The sequence below is a fragment of the Vulpes vulpes genome, chromosome 10 (genome assembly GCF_048418805.1).
Source record: "Vulpes vulpes isolate BD-2025 chromosome 10, VulVul3, whole genome shotgun sequence".
In the NCBI taxonomy this organism is placed as follows: Eukaryota; Metazoa; Chordata; class Mammalia; order Carnivora; family Canidae; genus Vulpes; species Vulpes vulpes.
Window position 1 is genome coordinate 23,591,989 of NC_132789.1, and position 19,217 is coordinate 23,611,205.

Consider the following 19,217-nt stretch of genomic DNA (forward strand, 5'->3'; position numbering starts at 1 on the left):
GCAGGCGTGGGGCCTCCAGAGACAACGCAGTCGCCCGGCAGCAGGATGCAGCCCGGGTTCCCGCCGAACTCTGGCAACGGTGAGGAGAAATGTCTGCCGCCGAGGGCGGAGCGCGGACGAAGGGGTGGAGCTAGAGCGCGGGGGCGGGGCGAGGACGGGGGCGGGGCGAGGACGACGGGGTGGAGCGCAGGCGGCGGTCGGGGCGGGGCGGGGCCGGGGCGAGGGGCGGGGCCGGGGCGAGGGGCGGGGCCGGGGCGAGGGGCGGAGCGAGCGCGGGGGCGTGTCCGGCCGCCGGGCCGCCCCCCGCCGCCCCCGCCCCGCCCTCCCGCTCCCCCCCTCCCCAGGCGGCCGCGGCGGTCGAGTGCGGGGAGGGAGGGGAGAGCGGGTCACGACGTTGCCGGGGCGGGGATAACCCCTCACGTGGAGCAGATGAAAGGGCCGCGGCGCGACGGCCGGGGGAGCCGAGCCGAGCCTGCGACCCACAAAGCCGCCGCCGCCGCCGCGATGGGGCTGTGAGGCGTCCGCCCGCGCTCGGTCCTCCGCCGGCCCGCGACTATGCCCGGCCGCGCCCGCCCTCCGCGCCCTCCCGCCGCAGGACCATGAGGCCGCGCTCGGGCGGGCGCCCAGGGGCCCCGGGCCGCCGCCGCCGCCGCCTCCGCCGCCGCCCCCGCGGCCCCCGCGGCCGCCGCCTGCCGCCGCCGCCGCCGCTGCCGCTGCTGCTCGGGCTGCTGCTGGCGGCCGCGGGGCCCGGCGCGGCGCGGGCCAAGGAGACGGCGTTCGTGGAGGTGGTGCTGTTCGAGTCGAGCCCGAGCGGCGACTACACCACCTACACCACCGGCCTCACGGGCCGCTTCTCGCGGGCCGGGGCCACGCTCAGCGCGGAGGGCGAGATCGTGCAGGTAGCTGCCCGCCGCCCGGGCCCCGCGCCGCCGCCGCCGCCTCCCCGCCGCCGCCGCCTCCCCGCCGCCGCCGCCACAAGATGGCTCCGGGGGCTGCGCCCGCCGACCCCGCCGCGGGCTGGCGGGCGGGCGGGCGGGCGGGGCGGCGGCGAGGCCGGCGGCATCCCCCCGGGCCGGCGGGCGGGACGCGGCCTCCAGGGCGCCGCAGCGGGGGGCGAGCGCACGTGGGGGCTCGGCCTCCGGGGGGCGGGCGGGAGACCCCGGGTCGGGGGACTCACGTGGACGCGGCCCCCGTGGGCGGCCGGCCTTTCGCCTTGCCTCAGGTGGAAGTCCTGGAACTACCTGTTGCACGCCAACTTGGGAAAGACGGGCGAGAAGGATGGGGCGGCTTGTTCCAGTCGCAGGCTCCGCTTTGCATCCTTGCATGTCCTTTTTTGGGAGCAGCCAGGTTTGTGTGCAGGCTGCACAACGCCAGGTTCTTCCCTGGAACCTGCCGCCAGCCTCACCTGGGCGCTGACCCCCCTGCAGGGCTCTGGACAAGCAGCAGCAGGCAAGCGAGCTGGGGGAGCGGGCCGAGGAGCGGGGATCGCGGGAGCCCCGGAGTGGCCGCAGCAGGCAGCCTTCGCTGCGTGCCTCAGGTTACGGCGGGTGGGAGGGAGACCGCCTGTCGGCTCCTGGGCCAAGGACTTTTGCGGAGGGCCTGGAAATAGGGAGACAGGGTCGCGCACTGACAGCCCCCCCGCTCCCCACGAGAGAGGTCTGCACTCCAAAGAAGGCTGGCTAGGGAGAGTTTTGAGCCTGCACTTTGGAGGACGGGCTCAGCTGAAGCCTCTGCGGTTGCTGAGCTGGGTAGATGCCTTCCCGCTTCCTTGGCTATGATTTTATCAACTTGTTAGTAGACTGCCAGCGCACTTAAGGCGGTTAATATGCATGCCTCGGATGCGGGCGATTTGAAATGGTTGACTTGATTCGGAGCCTTTTTGGAGATGATGGGATGGCTCCAGGGCTGCAAGCCTTGGGCCTTCTGTGCTTTACTCTTGGATGAGTTATGAATGAAGAGAAGGGAACTGGATGGATGATTGCATAGCAGCCTCTTCGTTTCCCCTCCCGTGGTGCATACTCGAAGCCCTACGTGGATAGGACAGGGAGCTGTGCAGCTTGGCTCCTTAGAGGTGTGTCCTTACCGAGCGGGGGGGGGGGGGGCGGGGGGCGGGGGGAGGCACCCCTGCCAGGCGATTAATCAGCAGCATTGCCTCACAGAGCTCTTACTCTCATCTTAAACTTCTGCAGGGTAAAGAGAAGGGGAAGCACATGTTTGAGTCCTGTGACTACATATGTTAAAAGCTTTGGGACTTTTCCCCTTGCTAATGTCACAGTTACGGTCTTTAGTCTATAAGCTTTAGAGAAGATGGTCTGCTGAAGATTCCTAACACGTTTTAGTGGAAGCCTTCAAGAATAGTCTGAATCCTAAAGCTCATTCCCTGTAACTCCTTGTTTCTCTTTGAGACTTTCACTGTGCCCTGGATGGCTTTAGAAATGTTTGATTTACAGCCTCCTAAGAGAAAAGATGTTTTAGCCTGGCACTTCACTTTTTGAAGGGGACTTTTGAAGTTTGTGATTTTTATCTGCAGTGTTTTAACTTGTACTCTTTCTCCACGGTAGTTTGTCTGGCGGGCTGTCCATTATGGGTAGTGCTGGGGTTTGGAGATAATCTTGGGTTCACCATTTAATACAAAATTAGCAGTTTAAACACACCATTTGTAGCTGTTTTATCCTTGTGAGTAGAGAGAGAATGTATGAATTTGGCAGAAGGAATCTATTCTCTTTGAATCTTTTTGAAGTGCTTATCTAACTCTTTTGTAGTCCATTAGCCTAGCGCCCCCCCCACCACCAAATTAAGTCAACAATTGCTAAGTAAAGAAAAATGACTTAAATGGTATTTAATAAGTTGACCTCTTAAGCAATCACTAATAGGTGTCCTTAATTCCTTTATAACTGCACAGTGTTGGTGAGTTTATCTGAGCTGTCTGAATAGTCATTTCTCGGTGTTCTCACTCCATATCTTTAATAACTTTATTGTGGGGGCCACTTGCTGAACCTCTCAACTCTAGAGAACAGCTCAGCATGGCTTTCAGGGCTGTGTGTGTACAGAGGCTGGCATCCTTTTATTAGTTCTTCGAATGCTGCCCGATTGAAGTAACTGGCGTGGCTCCTGTCAGCCCTGAAAAATGTTTTTGTAAGGAAAGCTGGTGTTTCAGAACCGCTGAGAGGGAATGTAACATTTTGTATGAAAAATGAGAATGTAGAAGAAACAAATTGGTGTTTAGCTTCAGATTAATCATGTTTTCTAAGTGCCTTGTTGAACTTTTCAAACCTCCTTTTATTTACTATCCTAAAATAACCCTGTGTGATTTGCTATTTAATATTTTATGGTTGTCAGAGCAAGGCTCATTTTCCTATAACTAAACCTAAATAGTAGCACTCTAGCTTTGCTTGTGTTATTTCCAGTGGGATTTGGTAGCACTGTTGTTCATGGTTAAGGGGAGAAAAAGACCTGTTTGGGAGTCTCTTTCCTCTAAGAATTCTTAAGATAGGAAATTGGTTTGTATTACTGTTTTTCCTCCCTCCCTATTAGGTACAATGACAGGAGATACCTTATCGTAGTCTTGGTTTGCCCCAGATACTTCTAATTAGAGTACCTGTTGTTCAGTCATTTGCATGGGTTAGGGGAAGGGGAGGCCTGATTAAGAATGTGTGTGTGTGTGTGTGTGTGTGTGTGTGTGTGTGTGTGTGTTAGAGTGTGAGTGTAGGTGTCAAAGAGAGCTAGTAATTCAAACCTTGGTATTAGTCACCAGGATTCTTGGTTCTCTCTCCTTATGCATTTTAGGCTTAAGTAACTTTCGCAAGGTCACCACTCTGTTCTGTTAAGAAGAGAGATTTTTTTTTTTTTAACATCTTCATCTGAAAGTAGTGAAAACAATGTGTGGATATGAAATGCTATTAATTATTTATTCATGCAGCACTGAAGTCCATTTGCTCATAAGTGTATTAGATGTACAGTGTGAACAGTGTGAATGCCAGAGGAATTAATTACAGTTCTGTCATTCTGAAGTGTGGAACTTTAAAGGGTTCTTAGACATATTGATACATATTTCATCTTTGAACCAATTTGTTGCTATTATGAGATCATTATCTGAAACTTTCAGACTTGTCCACGCACCTCACATGGTTAGTGATGTTAAATAAAGGCCTGATTAAACACTGGCTAGTGGTATGTGGATTGGTTAAACAAACAAAGAAAATTTGCATCGCTAGAGATGAAAGATTGTTTTAAAGTGGAAATGCATTTTTCCCCCTTGAAGTCAAATATTTAGAAACGCTTGAGAAATTCATTTGTAGAAGGACTCTGAATGATCGGTTTTGTGTGACTTTAAAATTGGTCTTTCTGGATCCTGGGTTAAGTGTTGAATGGTCTTGAAAGCAGAGGAAAGTTGAGAACATTTAAGAACTAAGACACTCACTGCCTTTAGCTATGAGGGGTCGGGGGAAGCCGGGTAGTGGGTTAGAAGGGCTGAGTGACATCCTTAAATATCCAATATTAACTAAGGGCATCACAGAGTAATTTTAGGAAACTAATTCCTCTGTCTTGTTTCCCTGTCAGTGTGTTTCTGCAGTTCCAAATTTGATCAAACACTTTTCTTTTCATCTCCATTTTAAGTTAACAGGCCTGCCTCTAAAAATTGACTTGGCCTAATAGAACAATTGTGTGCTGGCAGCTGACCTGGATTTACACAGAAAGAGATTGACTGTCTTGTTAGAGGGCCTTCATAGGTTAAAACCAAGTGTTTGATTTGGGGGAAAATGTTAGGGCTGTGTTTTGTGACCTTATTAATGCTTAGGGACTCATATTTTCTGCCTTGTTCTCTAAGATCCCATGGGAGTTGTTAATGCAGCTCTGAATGGAGATGCAGATGGGAGTGGGAGGTTTAAGCATGAAATCTGCAGACCAGAGGGAAGGTGGTGATGGCCTTCATTTATTGTGTGCAGGGCACTGTGCCAAGCACATCATGTGTTTATTCCTCACATCCTGACTTTAACATGGAATTAGCAACTACTGTTAACCCATTTTACAGGTGACGAAACTGAGGCCGAGAAAAGTGATTTGACTTCCCCAACCTCACCCAGCTAGCAAATGAGAAAATCTGGGTCAAAACCCAGGTCTGTCTGGCCCCTTTGCTCCTATATTTGCCAAATAAATAGAACTTGGCTGGTTAGGCTTGGGCATTATTTTGAGTCTAATTTCTAACAGTGTAGTGTGGAGATTCTTAATCTGAAGGTCACAGACTTCCAGAGAGGGCCTGTGAACACCTGAATTTTTTTTTTTTTAAGATTTTTATTTATTTATGAAAGACACAATGAGAGACAGAGGCTGAGGGAGAAGCAGGCTCCCTGCAAGGAGCCTGATATGGGACTCAGTCCAGGATCCAGGGATCACGCTCTGGGCCAAAGGCAGATGCCCAACTGCTGAGCCACCCAGGTGTCCCAACACCTGAAATTATAGATGCAATGCACTTGTGAATGTGCTCTTCTGTTTTCTTGAGAAGATACACAGTTTTGCCTGTTGAGGGATTTCTGGGATTCCCCTTCTCCCCAAGAGGAAAAAGAGGAGCACTGCTTTAATACCCATCACCAAAAGAGTCCATTACTAAGAATTTGGAGCTTAGGCTGGCAAGAGTTGTAAAGAAGTCTACAGGTTTGTGTGTCTCCATCAAGCATATTCATCTGATAAATGTTTACCAAACCCTATTTTCAGACACTGTATTGCTATTTTTTTGGAGTCTGCCGTCTCTTATAGAGACAGACAGGTGTATGGATAAGTGATAATCCTTCCCAAGAGGGTTCCCCCACAGAATTGGGCCCTTAGTTCCCAAGACATCCATTGTCTATAATGAATTAACTTTTCTCTTGTGCATCCATCTGGTACTAGTTAAATGCATTATCCTTGGGTGAAGTGAGAAAATAGCCCCTCAACGAATATTTGCATTTAGAGAGTGAAGTGCAAGAAGGTGGCGATCTGAATGTAGCATGTGGGAAAGCTGACTGTAAATGTGTTCCTTTTCATCATTTACTGGGAAATGAAATGGAGCATCTTCCAATGTTGAAATGCCTTAAGAACAACTCCTCACACCTTCTCTTGTGGACTGTGGCCCTATTGGCATGTTTATTTTTGCTCATCCGTGGATCCATCCCTGGATCTCTAGTGTCTGCCATTTATCAGACACTTCACAGTTGGTGAATGAATGATGGATTTAGAATGAACAGCAGGCAGGCAATGGGTCTTAATGGAATTAAGTAACTTCCTGTGACATAGCTCATAAATTTTGGGATTATTTTTCATTTTTTGTTGTTAGTTCCAGAAAGTTGCTTGATTAGATGGAAAGAATGGACCTTTCTCTCTCTCTGGTTCTGGTGGGTCCACTGGCTTTATAACTACAGGTTATATGAGAGTAACCTGTGTGTGTGCATGTCAAGGGGCAGGATACCTGGCATTATAAGGGTTTGTAGACGTTCTTTACTTGATAAAACACAGAATATTAAGAAAGCTATAATGTGGACAGCCGTTATGGATGGGCAGAAACCCATGAAGAATAGTCTACAGCCAAGCCTTAATGTCCGTGGAAATGACAGTCACGGCTTGGAATTCAGATTCATCATTAATCTGAATATATACCATGTGAAAACTTTGCTTCCTGTTGATGTTTCCCAAGTCTGGAGAATGTGGATTTACAGTTCATGACAAAAATGACATTTAAATCAATCTTGATAATCAGAAGAACAGATTCAGCCCTTTAATGTGTGAGATAAGGAGATCCAGAGAAGTGAAGTGCCTTGCCCAGGGCATGTGGAGAGTAGAGATGACCCTGATAACTGTTTGGGTCTCCAGACTCCCAGGGTTGGAGTCTTTCTGTCCTTCAGCTGAGTTTGCCAGAGAATGCAGATGCAGAAGCATGCTTTAGAATCAGGTGTTTAATTGGGAAAAGCCAGGCCTTCTTAAATTGTACTTTGGGTTTAAATGGTTGCTTTTCTTTCTTCTTTTCTTTTTTAAAATTTTTATTATTTATTTGAGAGAGAGAAAGAGGACACAAGCAGGGGAGGGGGCAGAGGGAGAAGGACAAGGAGACTCTCTGCTGAGCAGGGAGCCTGACAGCAGGCTCCATCCTAGGACTCCGCAATCATGACCTATGAGGGGTCAAAGGCACATGCTTAACTTAACTGAGCCACCCAGATGCCCCTAAATGGTTGCTTTTCACCTTTGATTTAGATTTTGACTTGCTCAGTCTTCTCCTCTGTCAGAGCTTTATAAGATAGCTACTAATGTTTCTGTGTGCCTGGCTCTGGGCACAGTGCTGTGCTCACATTTCATGGGTGAGCTAGATGGCATGCCTCAGGTTTTCAGATGAGGAAACTAAGCTCTGAGAGTGAGGTTATTTTCTTCCTTTTTTTTTTTTTTTTTTTGAAGTTATTTTCAATATCACTGAGCATGTCTGCAGTAGGGCTGAGATTCAAACCCAGGTCCATGCGATTCTAAGCCATTTCTGTTTTTACAAGACTGCCTCACTTGGCACTTGCTTCTGCTTGGAATGAGATTATGGGAACTGATGGTGCAGTTTGGAGTCGGGTATAAACCCAGGATCACTAACCAACAAGTGAATCCATAACTTTAAGAAGATGCTCTACGCTTACAGAGATTTATTTCCTTCCTTCCTTCTCTCATACTAACTTGTTTTTCCCACGAAGGGCCAGTCTGCCAAGTTTGGGAAGAGGGACCGATGACTTGAAGCATACAACTGTCACTTTTTTGGCTGTTGGGAAAGTTGGAGTGGCTTGTAAGTGTTCTGGCATCTAAGGGATTTCTGGTGTGAGACACACCTCCTTCCTGTGGCTGACTTTCTAGAGCCATTTTGAAGTCTGCATTGCTTTCTGCAAAAAATCACATCCCATGTTCAGCGCCTTTCTGACTTCGCAGAGACTGCATGTCCCCTAGCTATTTGATTTAAGAGATTTCAAGAACCTAAAGCTGTGGGTTCTCCCTGCTTATGTCATCCTTCTGGGTAGAAACTCACTACAGGTGCTGTGTTCTTTCTGTCAACAGACATTCATTGCTGCCTCCTGTCCACCAGACCCTGGGTGAGGTGAGGTGGCAGGTTGGGGGTGAGGAAGGTCACCGTCCCCACCCACAGGCAGCTGAGTGTAGGGGGCAGACAGCATGCAAGCCACAAATCTTCCATGGCTACCGGATGCCGAGGGAACACCTGGCCCGGGGTGCAAAGTTTAGGTCTGGGTAGCCCATTCTGAAGAAACATGTATGTAATGACATAGTATGTGGATTTGAGCCTTCTGGTCTTTTCCGACTCATTTTTACCTACCTTTGAGGTTAAAGCTGATAACCCCTTTGTGGAGACGTGCCTTTTTATACCTGTCAAACAGGATAGGGAGGAGGTAAAGAGTAGAGGTTCTTTGTTCCATTTGTAGCTTGAATGAGATGTTTTAAAGTCTGACTTTTAGCAGCTCTGTTGACTCATGATAGTGTGAAGAGAATGAGGTCAGCTGGCCTATTGTGGTTCAAGGGAGAACATTTTATTTTTATTACACTTAAGATGTGTTTTAAGACTTGGTATTAATCCCCTTCTCTCTCTAGCAGCCAGTGTGATATGGTTGTTCAGAAACTCAATGTGTAGACTTGATTTGGTGAAAATAGACTTTGAGGATCCTAGCACTTTGATGTAACATTTTTACATCAAAATGTTGGAATGGGATTTCTGTGGTGAAGCTGCTGCATTTTAAAAATAAAAAGGCGGGGAGAGGTGCCAGGGTGGCTCATTCAGTTGAGCTTCTGACTCTTGATTTTGGCTCAGGTCATGACATCAGGGTGGTGAGATCAAGCCCCACATCAGGCTCGTGCTGGGCATGGAGCCTGCTTAGATTCTCTCTCTCTCTCCACTCTATAAATAAATAAGTAGATAGCTAGCTACCTAGCTAGTTAGATGGGATGCCTGGGTAGCTCAATTAGTTAAGTGTCTGACTCTTGATCTTAGGTCAGGTCTTGATTCTCAGGGTCATGAGTTCAAGCCCTGTTCCATGCCCAGCATGGAGCCTACTTTAAAAATAAATAGGCAGCCCTGGTGGTGCAGCAGTTTGGCGCCGCCTGCAGCCTGGGGTGTGATCCTGGAGATCCAGGATCGAGTCAGACCCAGGATCGAGTCCCACATCGGGCTCCCTGCATGGAGCCTGTTTCTCCCTCTGCCTGTGTCTCTGCCTCTCTCTCTGTGTGTCTATGAATAAATAAATAAAATCTTTAAAAAAATAAAAATGAAAAAATAGTAAAAATAAAAGAGTAAGGATCATGATCAATTGGGTGTGTGTAAGGTCCTAGCTGGTGCTGTAAGAATTTGATTAAAATTTGATTTTTTACTTGAGTTTAAGTACGCTAACTTGTCAGCAGACATTTATTGAGTTTCTCCTGTGGATACAGTGTAGAGGAAAACAGCCTTTTCTACATCCATGATATAGCATGTGCTTTTCAGGTGTTATTTCTGTGATTTCTCTCATACAAACTGGGGCAGTTGAATTAGCGCCAGAGGAAACTGAGGCTGAGAGTCAGAGTAAGCATCTTGAGGCCACAGAGCTGGGATTGAATTTGGGTTACCTAAAGCCAAAGCTCATTGACCTGCTTGCCTGAGGACTTGGTGGATAAGGCAAAAATGTTAGAAGAGATTTGATTTACATTGCTTCTAGTCAGGGCCAGAATCTTCCCTTAAAAAAAAAAAAATCAGGCAGCCCCGGTGGCACAGCGGTTTAGTGCCGCCTGCAGCCCAGGACGTGATCCTGGAGACCCTGGATGGAGTCTCACGTCAGGCTCTCTCTGCATGGTGCCTGCTTCTCCCTCTGCCTGTGTCTCTGCCTCTCTCTCTCTCTCTCTCTGCGTTTCTATGAATAAAAAAATAAAATAAAATAAAATAAATAAATTAAATAAATAAAAATCATCTGTAACTTACTTTTTTTTTTTTTAAGATTTATTTATTCATTCATTCATTCAGAGAGCGAGAGAGAGAAACAGGCAGAGACACAGGCAGAGGGAGAAGCAGGCACCGTGCAGGGAGCCCGATGGCGGGACTTGATCCCGGGTCTCCAGGATCACGCCCTGGGCTGCAGGCGGCGCTAAACTGCTGCGCCACCGGGGCTGCCCTGTAACTTACTATTTTTTAAGATTTTACTTTTAAGTAATCTCTGTAACCAGTGTGGGGCTCGAACTCATGACCCCAAGATCAAGAGTCACGTGCTCTACCAACTGAGCCCGCCAGGAGCTCCTGTGAGTTTTTTTTAATTGTAAAAATAATACACGTTTATTGTAGAAGATACAGAAAAGTATTAATGAAAATAATGAATCCCACTACCTAAAGATAACCTCTGTAACCTTTGTGTTCTGGTACAGCTTTCCTTTCATTTCCCTGTGGTCTTGGAGATATTCTAAAGAAAATGTGAGAAAGTATTACTTGGTGTTTATAACCCTTCATCCACCTTGAGTATTTTCCTGTCATTAAATGCTCTGAAACATTTTTAGAGTCTATGTAACATGCTCTTGTTTTCCATTATTCTAAGGAATGACTATACTTCATTCCTTCCTTATTTTCACAGGATAAAGTTCTAGAATTAGGACCATGAGGTCACATGGTATATTTTGAATGCTCCTGCTATGTGTTGTCAGATTGCTCTGCAAAAGAGTGGTTTTAGTATATACTCCCTACCATGTTGCATTCAAGTTTCCACCTATTCCTGGTCCTAACAGATAGTGTCAGTTTCTAACAACAACAAAAATCCAAAAGGCAGCTCCATATAAGTAAAAGTCTATTTCTAATAGTGCTTAGTAAAGTACCAGTTTTTCTCCTCTCCCATGAGGATCTGAGTTATGACTAAGGTCTGTTACAAAGGGAAGGTCCCTGGCGTGGTACTTGGGTCCTCCCTTGTAGGTGTACCTGAGCATGATTCTAGAGCAGCAGGCTGCCCTTGTGTTCTGGGCCGGGACAGGGCGGCTGTCCAGGCAGATGGCTGTGCTCAGGCCTAGAGAAGACCTCGTGGAAGGCACCACTGTGCTGTCGGCACACCCTGTGGCAGCAGATTGCAGCCCAGGAGGGTGCTGCCCCTGTGTTCATTGGTTTGGGCCCTGCTGCTTTCCCGTAGATCAGGCTCTCTGCTTATGAACAGGCTAGGTCCAGAAGGGCCATATGAATCTGTCCTCTGGTGCAGAGTGACGCTGTCAGTTTGTGGTGCGCAGAGATGCAAGTAGAGCCAAGTGTCAGATCGCCAGGGCTGCTCTAAACAGCAGGACCAAGGACTGAAAAGAGCTTCCTGGTATTTTTTTTTTTTTTTTTGGATCCCTGTTAAAAATCTAGACATTTTACATAAAAATCTAGGGCTTTGGTGCTTCTTGAAAAATGAACAGATCTGGCAACATTGGGTCTACTGCTCTGCATGGCACTAGCTTAGCCTGTCCTGGGGAGTAGCGGCTGTGCCCTTCAGATGGGGCATGGGAAAAAAAAAAAAAAAAAAAAAAAGATGGGGCATGGGCCCTTCAGTTCACCAGCCGCTTTTGCATTGCTTTGGCTCACTTTACTCACTGGTAGTTATATTTACTCACGCCTGGCCCCTCTAGGCACTGGAGTTTGCCATCCTTCCTCTGAAAGTTCTGAAGCTGGAAGCATTTAAGTTGTGCTCGGTGAGCCTCCTTTCTTTCCCTCCTCAACTGATGCAATGTGTCTGATGTACCTTTGTGGCAGTATGATGATGCTTCGGTGGACCCCATGAGCCTGGGGAAGGCTAAATGGCCCTGTGTGACCAGAGTGCTCTTTTTACTTTGTTACAGGGGCTTCCATTTTCTCTTGTTCTCCTGGAAGGCTGACATCATTTGACCTGTGTCTTCATTAAGATCTCTATCCCTCTTCTCTTTTTGCTCCTTGGTTTCTGTTGACCTCTAGAATTACTGTTTGAGCTGGAGGGCACCCTGGAAATGTTGTGGCTTAGCTGTCCTTTTACAGTGAGGGGACTGTGCATGAGGGCCCACAGCCTTTGTTTAACAAGGGGAGCGGTGATTAGAAATGTAGTCTTGGGGCTCCCCAGTGCTGGTCTTTCTCGGACAGCATCCCACTCCGGTGGTTGAGTTCCAGAAAATCTTTCATGTGCCTGGTGGGTTAGGGTCCCCAGTGTACTTTCACTTGTATTATCTTGTTTCTTCTCTCAGCTGGGAGTGGTCTTCCCTGGATTCTGTCCCAGAAGGCCAGCTGCTTTTCAGGTTATCATGGTTGCCAGGGTCTGTCCCGTACTTGACATGGAGTGCTTCTCTTTGTACCTAATTATACACATTTACTTAAATGCATTTGACATGTGTGTTCAGCCCCTTTATACAGTTTTTTGGAAATGACACGGGGTATCTAGAGATTTGTCATCTTTTCAGAAAGCGCCTCTGTTGGAATTGGTGGTAAGCAAGTCAGCCAATGGTGTGTAAAGAGTGTTGCAAGCTTGACTGGCAAAGCTTTTTCAGAGTTGAATTCAAGGTAGCCTGTGGCCAAGTCAAAGGGAAATGGTGCACTCAAGATGTTTGATTTTTCTTTCCTTGCTGACTTTCCCTCTTCACGCCAGATGCTGTCTCTTCGTCTCCCTGCCTCACATCTTGCTCTTCAAGTCAGTTCTTCCTCTCTTCACCAGATTCATCTTTCCATGGTGGTGGTGGATTTCATTATAACCTTGATCAAAATCTTTCTGTACCATCCCATTGTTGACTAGCTAGCTGAGCTAGGTGACCTGGGCCTTCTCCAATCTCCCTCTCATTATTGCCTCTAGGCTACAGACCTGGGTCCTTCATATTCCACCCTGGTTCCCTAATGGGTCCTGGGCTGTCCTTTATGCCTCTCATTCTGAGTGCCCTTCTGTTATAATACATTTCCAGGCCTCCACATTCCCAACCCCGCCTTTTCCCTCTCTCAGGGCTGTCACCTGCACTGGGGTCACATGTCCAGTCCTTCCCATAACATGTTTCCTCTTCCACCAGTGTGTTCCTTTGAACCAAAGTGCTCTGTCCTTCACTTGGCAGCTGATCTTAAATTCCTCATTGTAGTTATTCCCTTGTTAATGTTTTCTTTTCCCCACGAAATCACAGCTCCCAGTAGACAGGGATTGGGTCTTACTCATCCCTGCGATACAACTCTCAAATATTTACTGAATTGAAATCCTTCTTCTAGATCATAATACTTAGCAATGGGGATGTCAGCATGGCCAGAAAAAGACTTGGCTTTTTTGAGGGAGAACTTTCTATGATTGTAGAAACAATTCACAAGTGGCTTGCAGACATTGAATGTGTCCTAGGGCTATTCCAAATAGTTGGGATGGACCAGACTCTCACAGTAATTTCACCTTGGCCCTGCTCCCCAGGTCTGGAAAAGGGGATGATGTCCTCTCTAACTCCTTCCAGCCTGTTATGTGACTACCTGGGTGCAGTGTCCAAACCAAGCTGGAGAAGAGAATATCTCAGCCTGACTGTAGATTTTTAGGGAGTGTGTTTAAGTTTGGTTGATGTTTTGGTGACACTTAGAAAATGGATACTTTTGGGATCCCTGGGTGGCGCAGCGGTTTGGCGCCTGCCTTTGGCCCAGGGCGCGATCCTGGAGACCCGGGATCGAATCCCACGTCGGGCTCCCGGTGCATGGAGCCTGCTTCTCCCTCTGCCTGTGTCTCTGCATCTCTCTCTCTCTCTGTGACTATCATAAATAAATAAAAAAAAAAAAAAAAGAAAATGGGTACTTTTGAGGAATAGCAAAACTTATATGTAGCTCTAGTACGACCCATCAGAGGCAACTGTATGTGGGTCCTTAAATTTGTACCACATCGTTACTTCATTTTTGTCCCCCTTTGGAAGCTCTGGCATGGGGCTTGATCCTGTGTTTTAAGTGCTGGGTGGGAGGCAGAGTTTTAAAGGACTACAATAGTATTTCTTTTCTTTTTTAGATCAGATATTTATTTATTTATTTATTTATTTATTTATTTATTATTTTATTTATTTATTCATGAGAGACACACACACAGAGAGGCAGAGACACAGGCAGAGGGAGAAGCAGGCTCCACGCAAACTCGATCCCGGGGCTCCAGGACCACGCCCTGGGCCGAAGGCAGGCACCAAACCGCTGAGCCATCCAGGGATCCCCTATTTTATTTATTTATTCTTGTGAGAGAGACAGAGAGAGGCAGAGACACAGGCAGAGGGAGAAGCAGGCTCCATGCTGGGACTCGATCCCGGATTTCCAGGATCATGCCCTGGGCTGAAGGCGGCGCTAAACCTCTGAACCACCTGGGCTGCCCTACAGTAGTATTTCTAAAGAGGCCAGCAGCCTTAGAGTGGAAAAAATTTCAATTTAATAAACATTTGATTTTCTGCTCTTCCTGGGGTTCACTAGAAACATCTGGGAATTATTCAATTATTGTTTCGTTATGAACATGTTGGCATGTTGACTTTTTTTTTTTTTTTTTGTAGGGGGTTATTGTTGTGGTTCTTGTGGAATAGTGGCTATCATCTGGGCACTGGGACCTTCAGGAAGATTCTAGGGTCTTTCCATGATGTGTTGTTATATTTCACTTATACTAAGGATTTCCTCCATGCCTCTTCATGGCACGTCCACTCTGGAAATGTTCAGTGCCCATCAGCAAATGCCATTCAGGGAATTAAACAGCTAATGTGTAATTTTAAACTTTCGGTGTTACTAGGTTTAAATCTCCAGGACACATAAACTCACTTGTGGCATTAAATGTGCCGTGTGGGTGATTTCAGGTTCCAGTGGCAGTGGTAATTTTTGCATTTCCTGACTCTTGTGTTTAAATTTGCCGTCTCAACATTGCATCACCATAGGTTTTCCCATTTAATGAATATTTATGTTGAGCTGAGTTCTATACGAATGTGCTGGTTTCTGCCTTGATTATAGCTTGCTGTGTACTGTGGCCAGGAGTGCCCTACAGACAACAGAGTTGGCACACGCCTCAGCATGCCAAGCTCTGGCGGATGTGGTTAGGGACCACGGTGACTGGTGCTTGGGTTGCCATGCCAACCTTGTTTTTGGAGGGGGGAGGCTCTTAAACAGCAATGGGATGGGGGCAGAATGGTTTTGAATGTTCTAAGTAAAATGATTCCCCATAGGTGCCCCTGCAGGAAGATGTTGTAAAAAACTCTAGAATTCTTACTACATGCTTAGATAACGTTAATTAATTTTCTTAATTTACTTTTGCAAGGCTGTTTTCATCATCCTCTTGTGTACTTGCGGATGTTATATGGCGGGTCTCATGCAGATGTCTTTCCCACTTGCTGCAGGGTAAATAGGGAATCTTCTATCTCCTAATATTACCAACCACTTCTCTCATTCCCTGCCAACATCCCCTGCCCTGCGATAACTTTAACCTAGTAATGTTTGATTGGAGAAAGTGGGAGGAAAGAAGAATGAGTTGGGGGTGGATGTTTGGAGGCCTCTCCCTCCAGCTCTTCTCCCTATTCGAAGAAGGCCTCTTATTCTTGTATATTCAGTAAAGACCGTGGTTGTAGGAGCCATCACCCATGGGTGGGATCTTCAGAAGCCTGGCTCTCAAGCTTTGGGAATCTGAGTTAAGACAGGAGGAGGAGGGTTGTGTCCCTGGCACCCCACACTGGAACGCTGTTTGCCCCTTTGCAGATGGTGTCTCGTGTGACTAATTCTGCAGTGCTTGGTGTTATGCAGTGAAATGTTGGGAAGGGAATTGATCAGGTCTAGTAGGCCAGACAGGGGCCCAGCTGGGGCCTCAGACTGGCAGAGCAGGATGGGACTTGAGGCACCATCTACTGTCCTAGGATTTCTTGACAGAAGGAGAGCTGAACTTCTGGAGGCTGGGACAGGCTCAGCAGGTCAAGCAGTCTTAGGTGTGTGTGTGGGGGCTTGCCTTTCAGGTTCAAAACAGAAAAAGCAATCCCCTGCACCCACCCATTGAATGGAAGCTTTCAAAAGGGGAGGCTGACCACACATTTAATCTTTACTTGCTGATTTGGGGCCAGCTATGTGACTCTCCATTAGATTGGATCCTCCTTCAGGGCAGGGCTGGTGTCTCAGTCCTGTGACATTTCCTCCACTCCAGACTATAGGGTCTCATTATCTGAATTTGGAATAGCTTTTAGTTCCTAAATATACGTGACACCTGTTTGCTGTAAATTGGTTACAACTTAGATCCAGGGTGACCACAGATATGAAGGGCACCCCCTAGAGTTGTTCAGTGCATGAGGCTGTGTCCCTGGGAGCTGATGTGGGACCTTTGCATAAGTTGTTCACTCTTCTCCTTTGCTTCTCTCTCTTAGTAGTTCTTGTATGCTGCTTATGATTTCTGTTGTTCATTTCTAGAAAACCAGGGAACCATGTGTGTTAGAATTGTGTGTAACATTAGGAAACAAGATACCAAGGGGACATAAAGGAGTTAGTATGCAGATTCTTGACCTCTGCTCTGGCTGCATTTCTGCTTTGTGTTACCTTTAAGAGATGAGCTGATTCAAGTGGGGTTCCCCAAACTTGGCCACATCATTAATTATATGGGTAAGCTTTTTGTGGAGCAGAAAGGACAACCACCATTTTATGGGAGAAGAGACACGTGTATTCCTAACCAACTTACAAGTTAACTTTTAGACTCTTAATTGATTTGGGTATAAGTTCTCCTTACTGGGCAGCCCGGGTGGCTCAGCGGTTTAGCGCCGCCTTCAGCCCAGGGCCTGATCCTGGAGACCCGGGATTGAGTCCCATGTCAGGCTCCCTGCATGGAGCCTGCTTCTCCCTCTGCCTGTGTCTCTGCCCCTCTCTCTCTCTCTCTCTCTCTCTCTCTGTCTCACGAATAAGTAAATAAAATCTTTAAAAAAAAAAAAAAGTTCTCCTTACTTCTGTGTTAAAGTGACAACCTTGAGCCAGCTGCATTGGAGAGGAGTGGGGAGGACCCTTCCATGTCATCGAACGTTGACATGGCTGCAGTAGACACCCAGCTTTGCTACGTAGACAGCCAGGGTTTGCCAGGTTCCTTAAAGCAAGTTGTAAATTTTGCAGTAGTCCTGGATTTCCTTTGCTGATGGAAGAGACTGCCTTAGTCTGAACCCAGTTACCTGCTGTGGAAAAGGGATTCTGCCTCTCTGGGTCTCAGTTTCTTCATCTGTTAAATGGAGATAAGTTTTTCCTAGAGTGGTTATGAGGAATAAATGAGCTACTCACAGCATATAGTTGGTATTTAGTGATGGTGAGGATGATGATGAATAAAATGATACACATTGTTTCATGACGTCCCTCACCTGTACCTAACATGCTATAGTTCTCAAATGGTTGAACATTTTTATTCTAAACCAGTAGTTTATCAAGGTTAAAGAATCCAAAGGTACTACTCATTGAGAAGAAATCATAGCATGGGTATCTTTTTTTTAACGTGCTCAGTGTCTTACCACTTAGATTGTATCCCTTTTCCCTAGGTGGGGCCACATGGGTTCCCCAGAGTGACTTGTGCAAGAGGCTCAGGAGGCTCATTCCTCCCTGGTCCCCAACTCCCTCTGTTTCCTGGAAGGTGTGCTTCGCTGCAGCTTCATTTGCTCACCCCTACATCCTACAGCTAGATCGTTGTTCCGAGCCCAAGCTCTGTCAGTTTGGGCATGTGTGCACACACATACATGTGAACTGTAAGTCCTAGGTAGAGGAGCCTGGGTTTCTAGGCTACCCTGCCTGTTGTTCCTCAGGCCGCATGGCCTGAATACAGGCACGGCCGCCCTGAAGGAAAGCAGGGTGGTTGACTGCTCCTCTGGATCCGGCCAGGGCACGTGGAATGTTGTGATATGCTAAGGCTGTGCTCTGGGGGCCTAATTATGTGGGGCCTGTGGCAAGCACAAGTGACTTCAGCACTTGGTTTGATCCAGTGTGCAATTTTGCCAAAGCAAATACTTTATTAATCTTAACCCTCAAATTAGACACATTGGCTTTTTCTAAAAATGGGAATGATAGGAGTGCATTGTGGGGTTTTGTGTTGTGTGTGTGTATGTGTTTTTAACTCCCCCCCCCCCCCCCCCCCCGCCAAGACTGGGCTGTGCATTCCTCTCCTTGAATGGAGAAGGTAGTTTCCATCTCTGTCTACCCACTTCTCTCACATTCCTGAGACTGGGTGATGGAAAGATGCCCCTTCTCCTTTTGTGCAGGTGAGCTTTTCCCCTTGCTGTCTCTGAGATCCCACTTCTTTCTACCTCAAGACCGAAGAATCTTGCTCCTCAAAGGATCTGCGGTCCGGATGGAACTTTCCTAACTGGGGACTCTTCCTGGTTTTCTTAGGATTCTGATCCAGAATGTGTGCAGGGAAATCACTGGGTGACTTCCTGTAGTGACCTTGAGCATGTCTGGGGAGGCTCAGCCCTAATGTCTTGTGTGGCATGTGAGTGAATGAGCCCAGTTGGTAGATGAAGGGCTTCCCACTCGACACCCCCAGAGTGTCTTGGGTAAAGGGCAGACTCGTAGAATGAATCTGGTATTAGAAAGTGAGCTTGCTCTCATCTAGTCCAAGTGGGAAAAAAAAATGCCTCTAAATAAACAAGCAAACTAACCTCATCTCAGACAACAATTCTGGGTCAGCCTCCTCTTTTCTCTTCACTTGGCCTCTGCCAACGATCTGAGGGGACCTGGTGGGATTTACCAGCTTTGAAGTCCTAAGGTGCTATTTTAATACTTTTCTTTTACATTGCAGGTTTCGAGGCCGATTTAACTAGATTCTGGAGGGAGCTTACTTTACACCGTTCTTAAGAGCCCAGACAATCTTGAAAGAGTTAAACCCTAATTAGCTCATTCCTCAGGTATTTAATGCCCTTATTAAAACTCAACTGCTCACTCACTTTTTTCTTTAGTGAATCAGATTTCTTGAGGAGCTGAGCCCTCACTCCTCAGATCACAGGCTCACATGTTGAAGCTGGCAGTGCTAGAGGCTAGTTCCTATCTGTGTGACAGCATTTTTAATTTAACAGGACCGCCTTTGATGTTTCCAAATATTTATAGGCAGCTTTAGATCATTTCAGTGTGTGCTTTCTTTTTCTTTTCTTCTCTCCCCCCCCCCCCTTTTTTTTTAAACTGGAGCAAAAGTTCTTCCTCATGGAACAGCCTTCCTTTTATCCTGTTGGTTTATTTTTGTTTCCTTTGCAGCTTTGGCGAAGGCTCTTTGGCTGTATTCACACAAGGTTGACCCTTCCTTTAGCTTCTT

At 47.2% G+C, this 19,217-nt stretch overlaps 1 protein-coding gene across 1 annotated transcript in view; it reads left to right on the forward strand.

The window, feature by feature from the left end:
* Nucleotides 1-274: 274 nt before the first annotated feature.
* Nucleotides 275-19,217, forward strand: part of ZNRF3 (zinc and ring finger 3) — a 154,409-nt gene continuing 135,466 nt past the window's right edge. Inside the window, exon 1 of the mRNA XM_072723137.1 lies at nucleotides 275-899. Coding sequence (XP_072579238.1) covers nucleotides 600-899 — 300 coding nt within the window. The 5' untranslated portion in view covers nucleotides 275-599. The remainder of the gene's footprint in view (nucleotides 900-19,217) is intronic.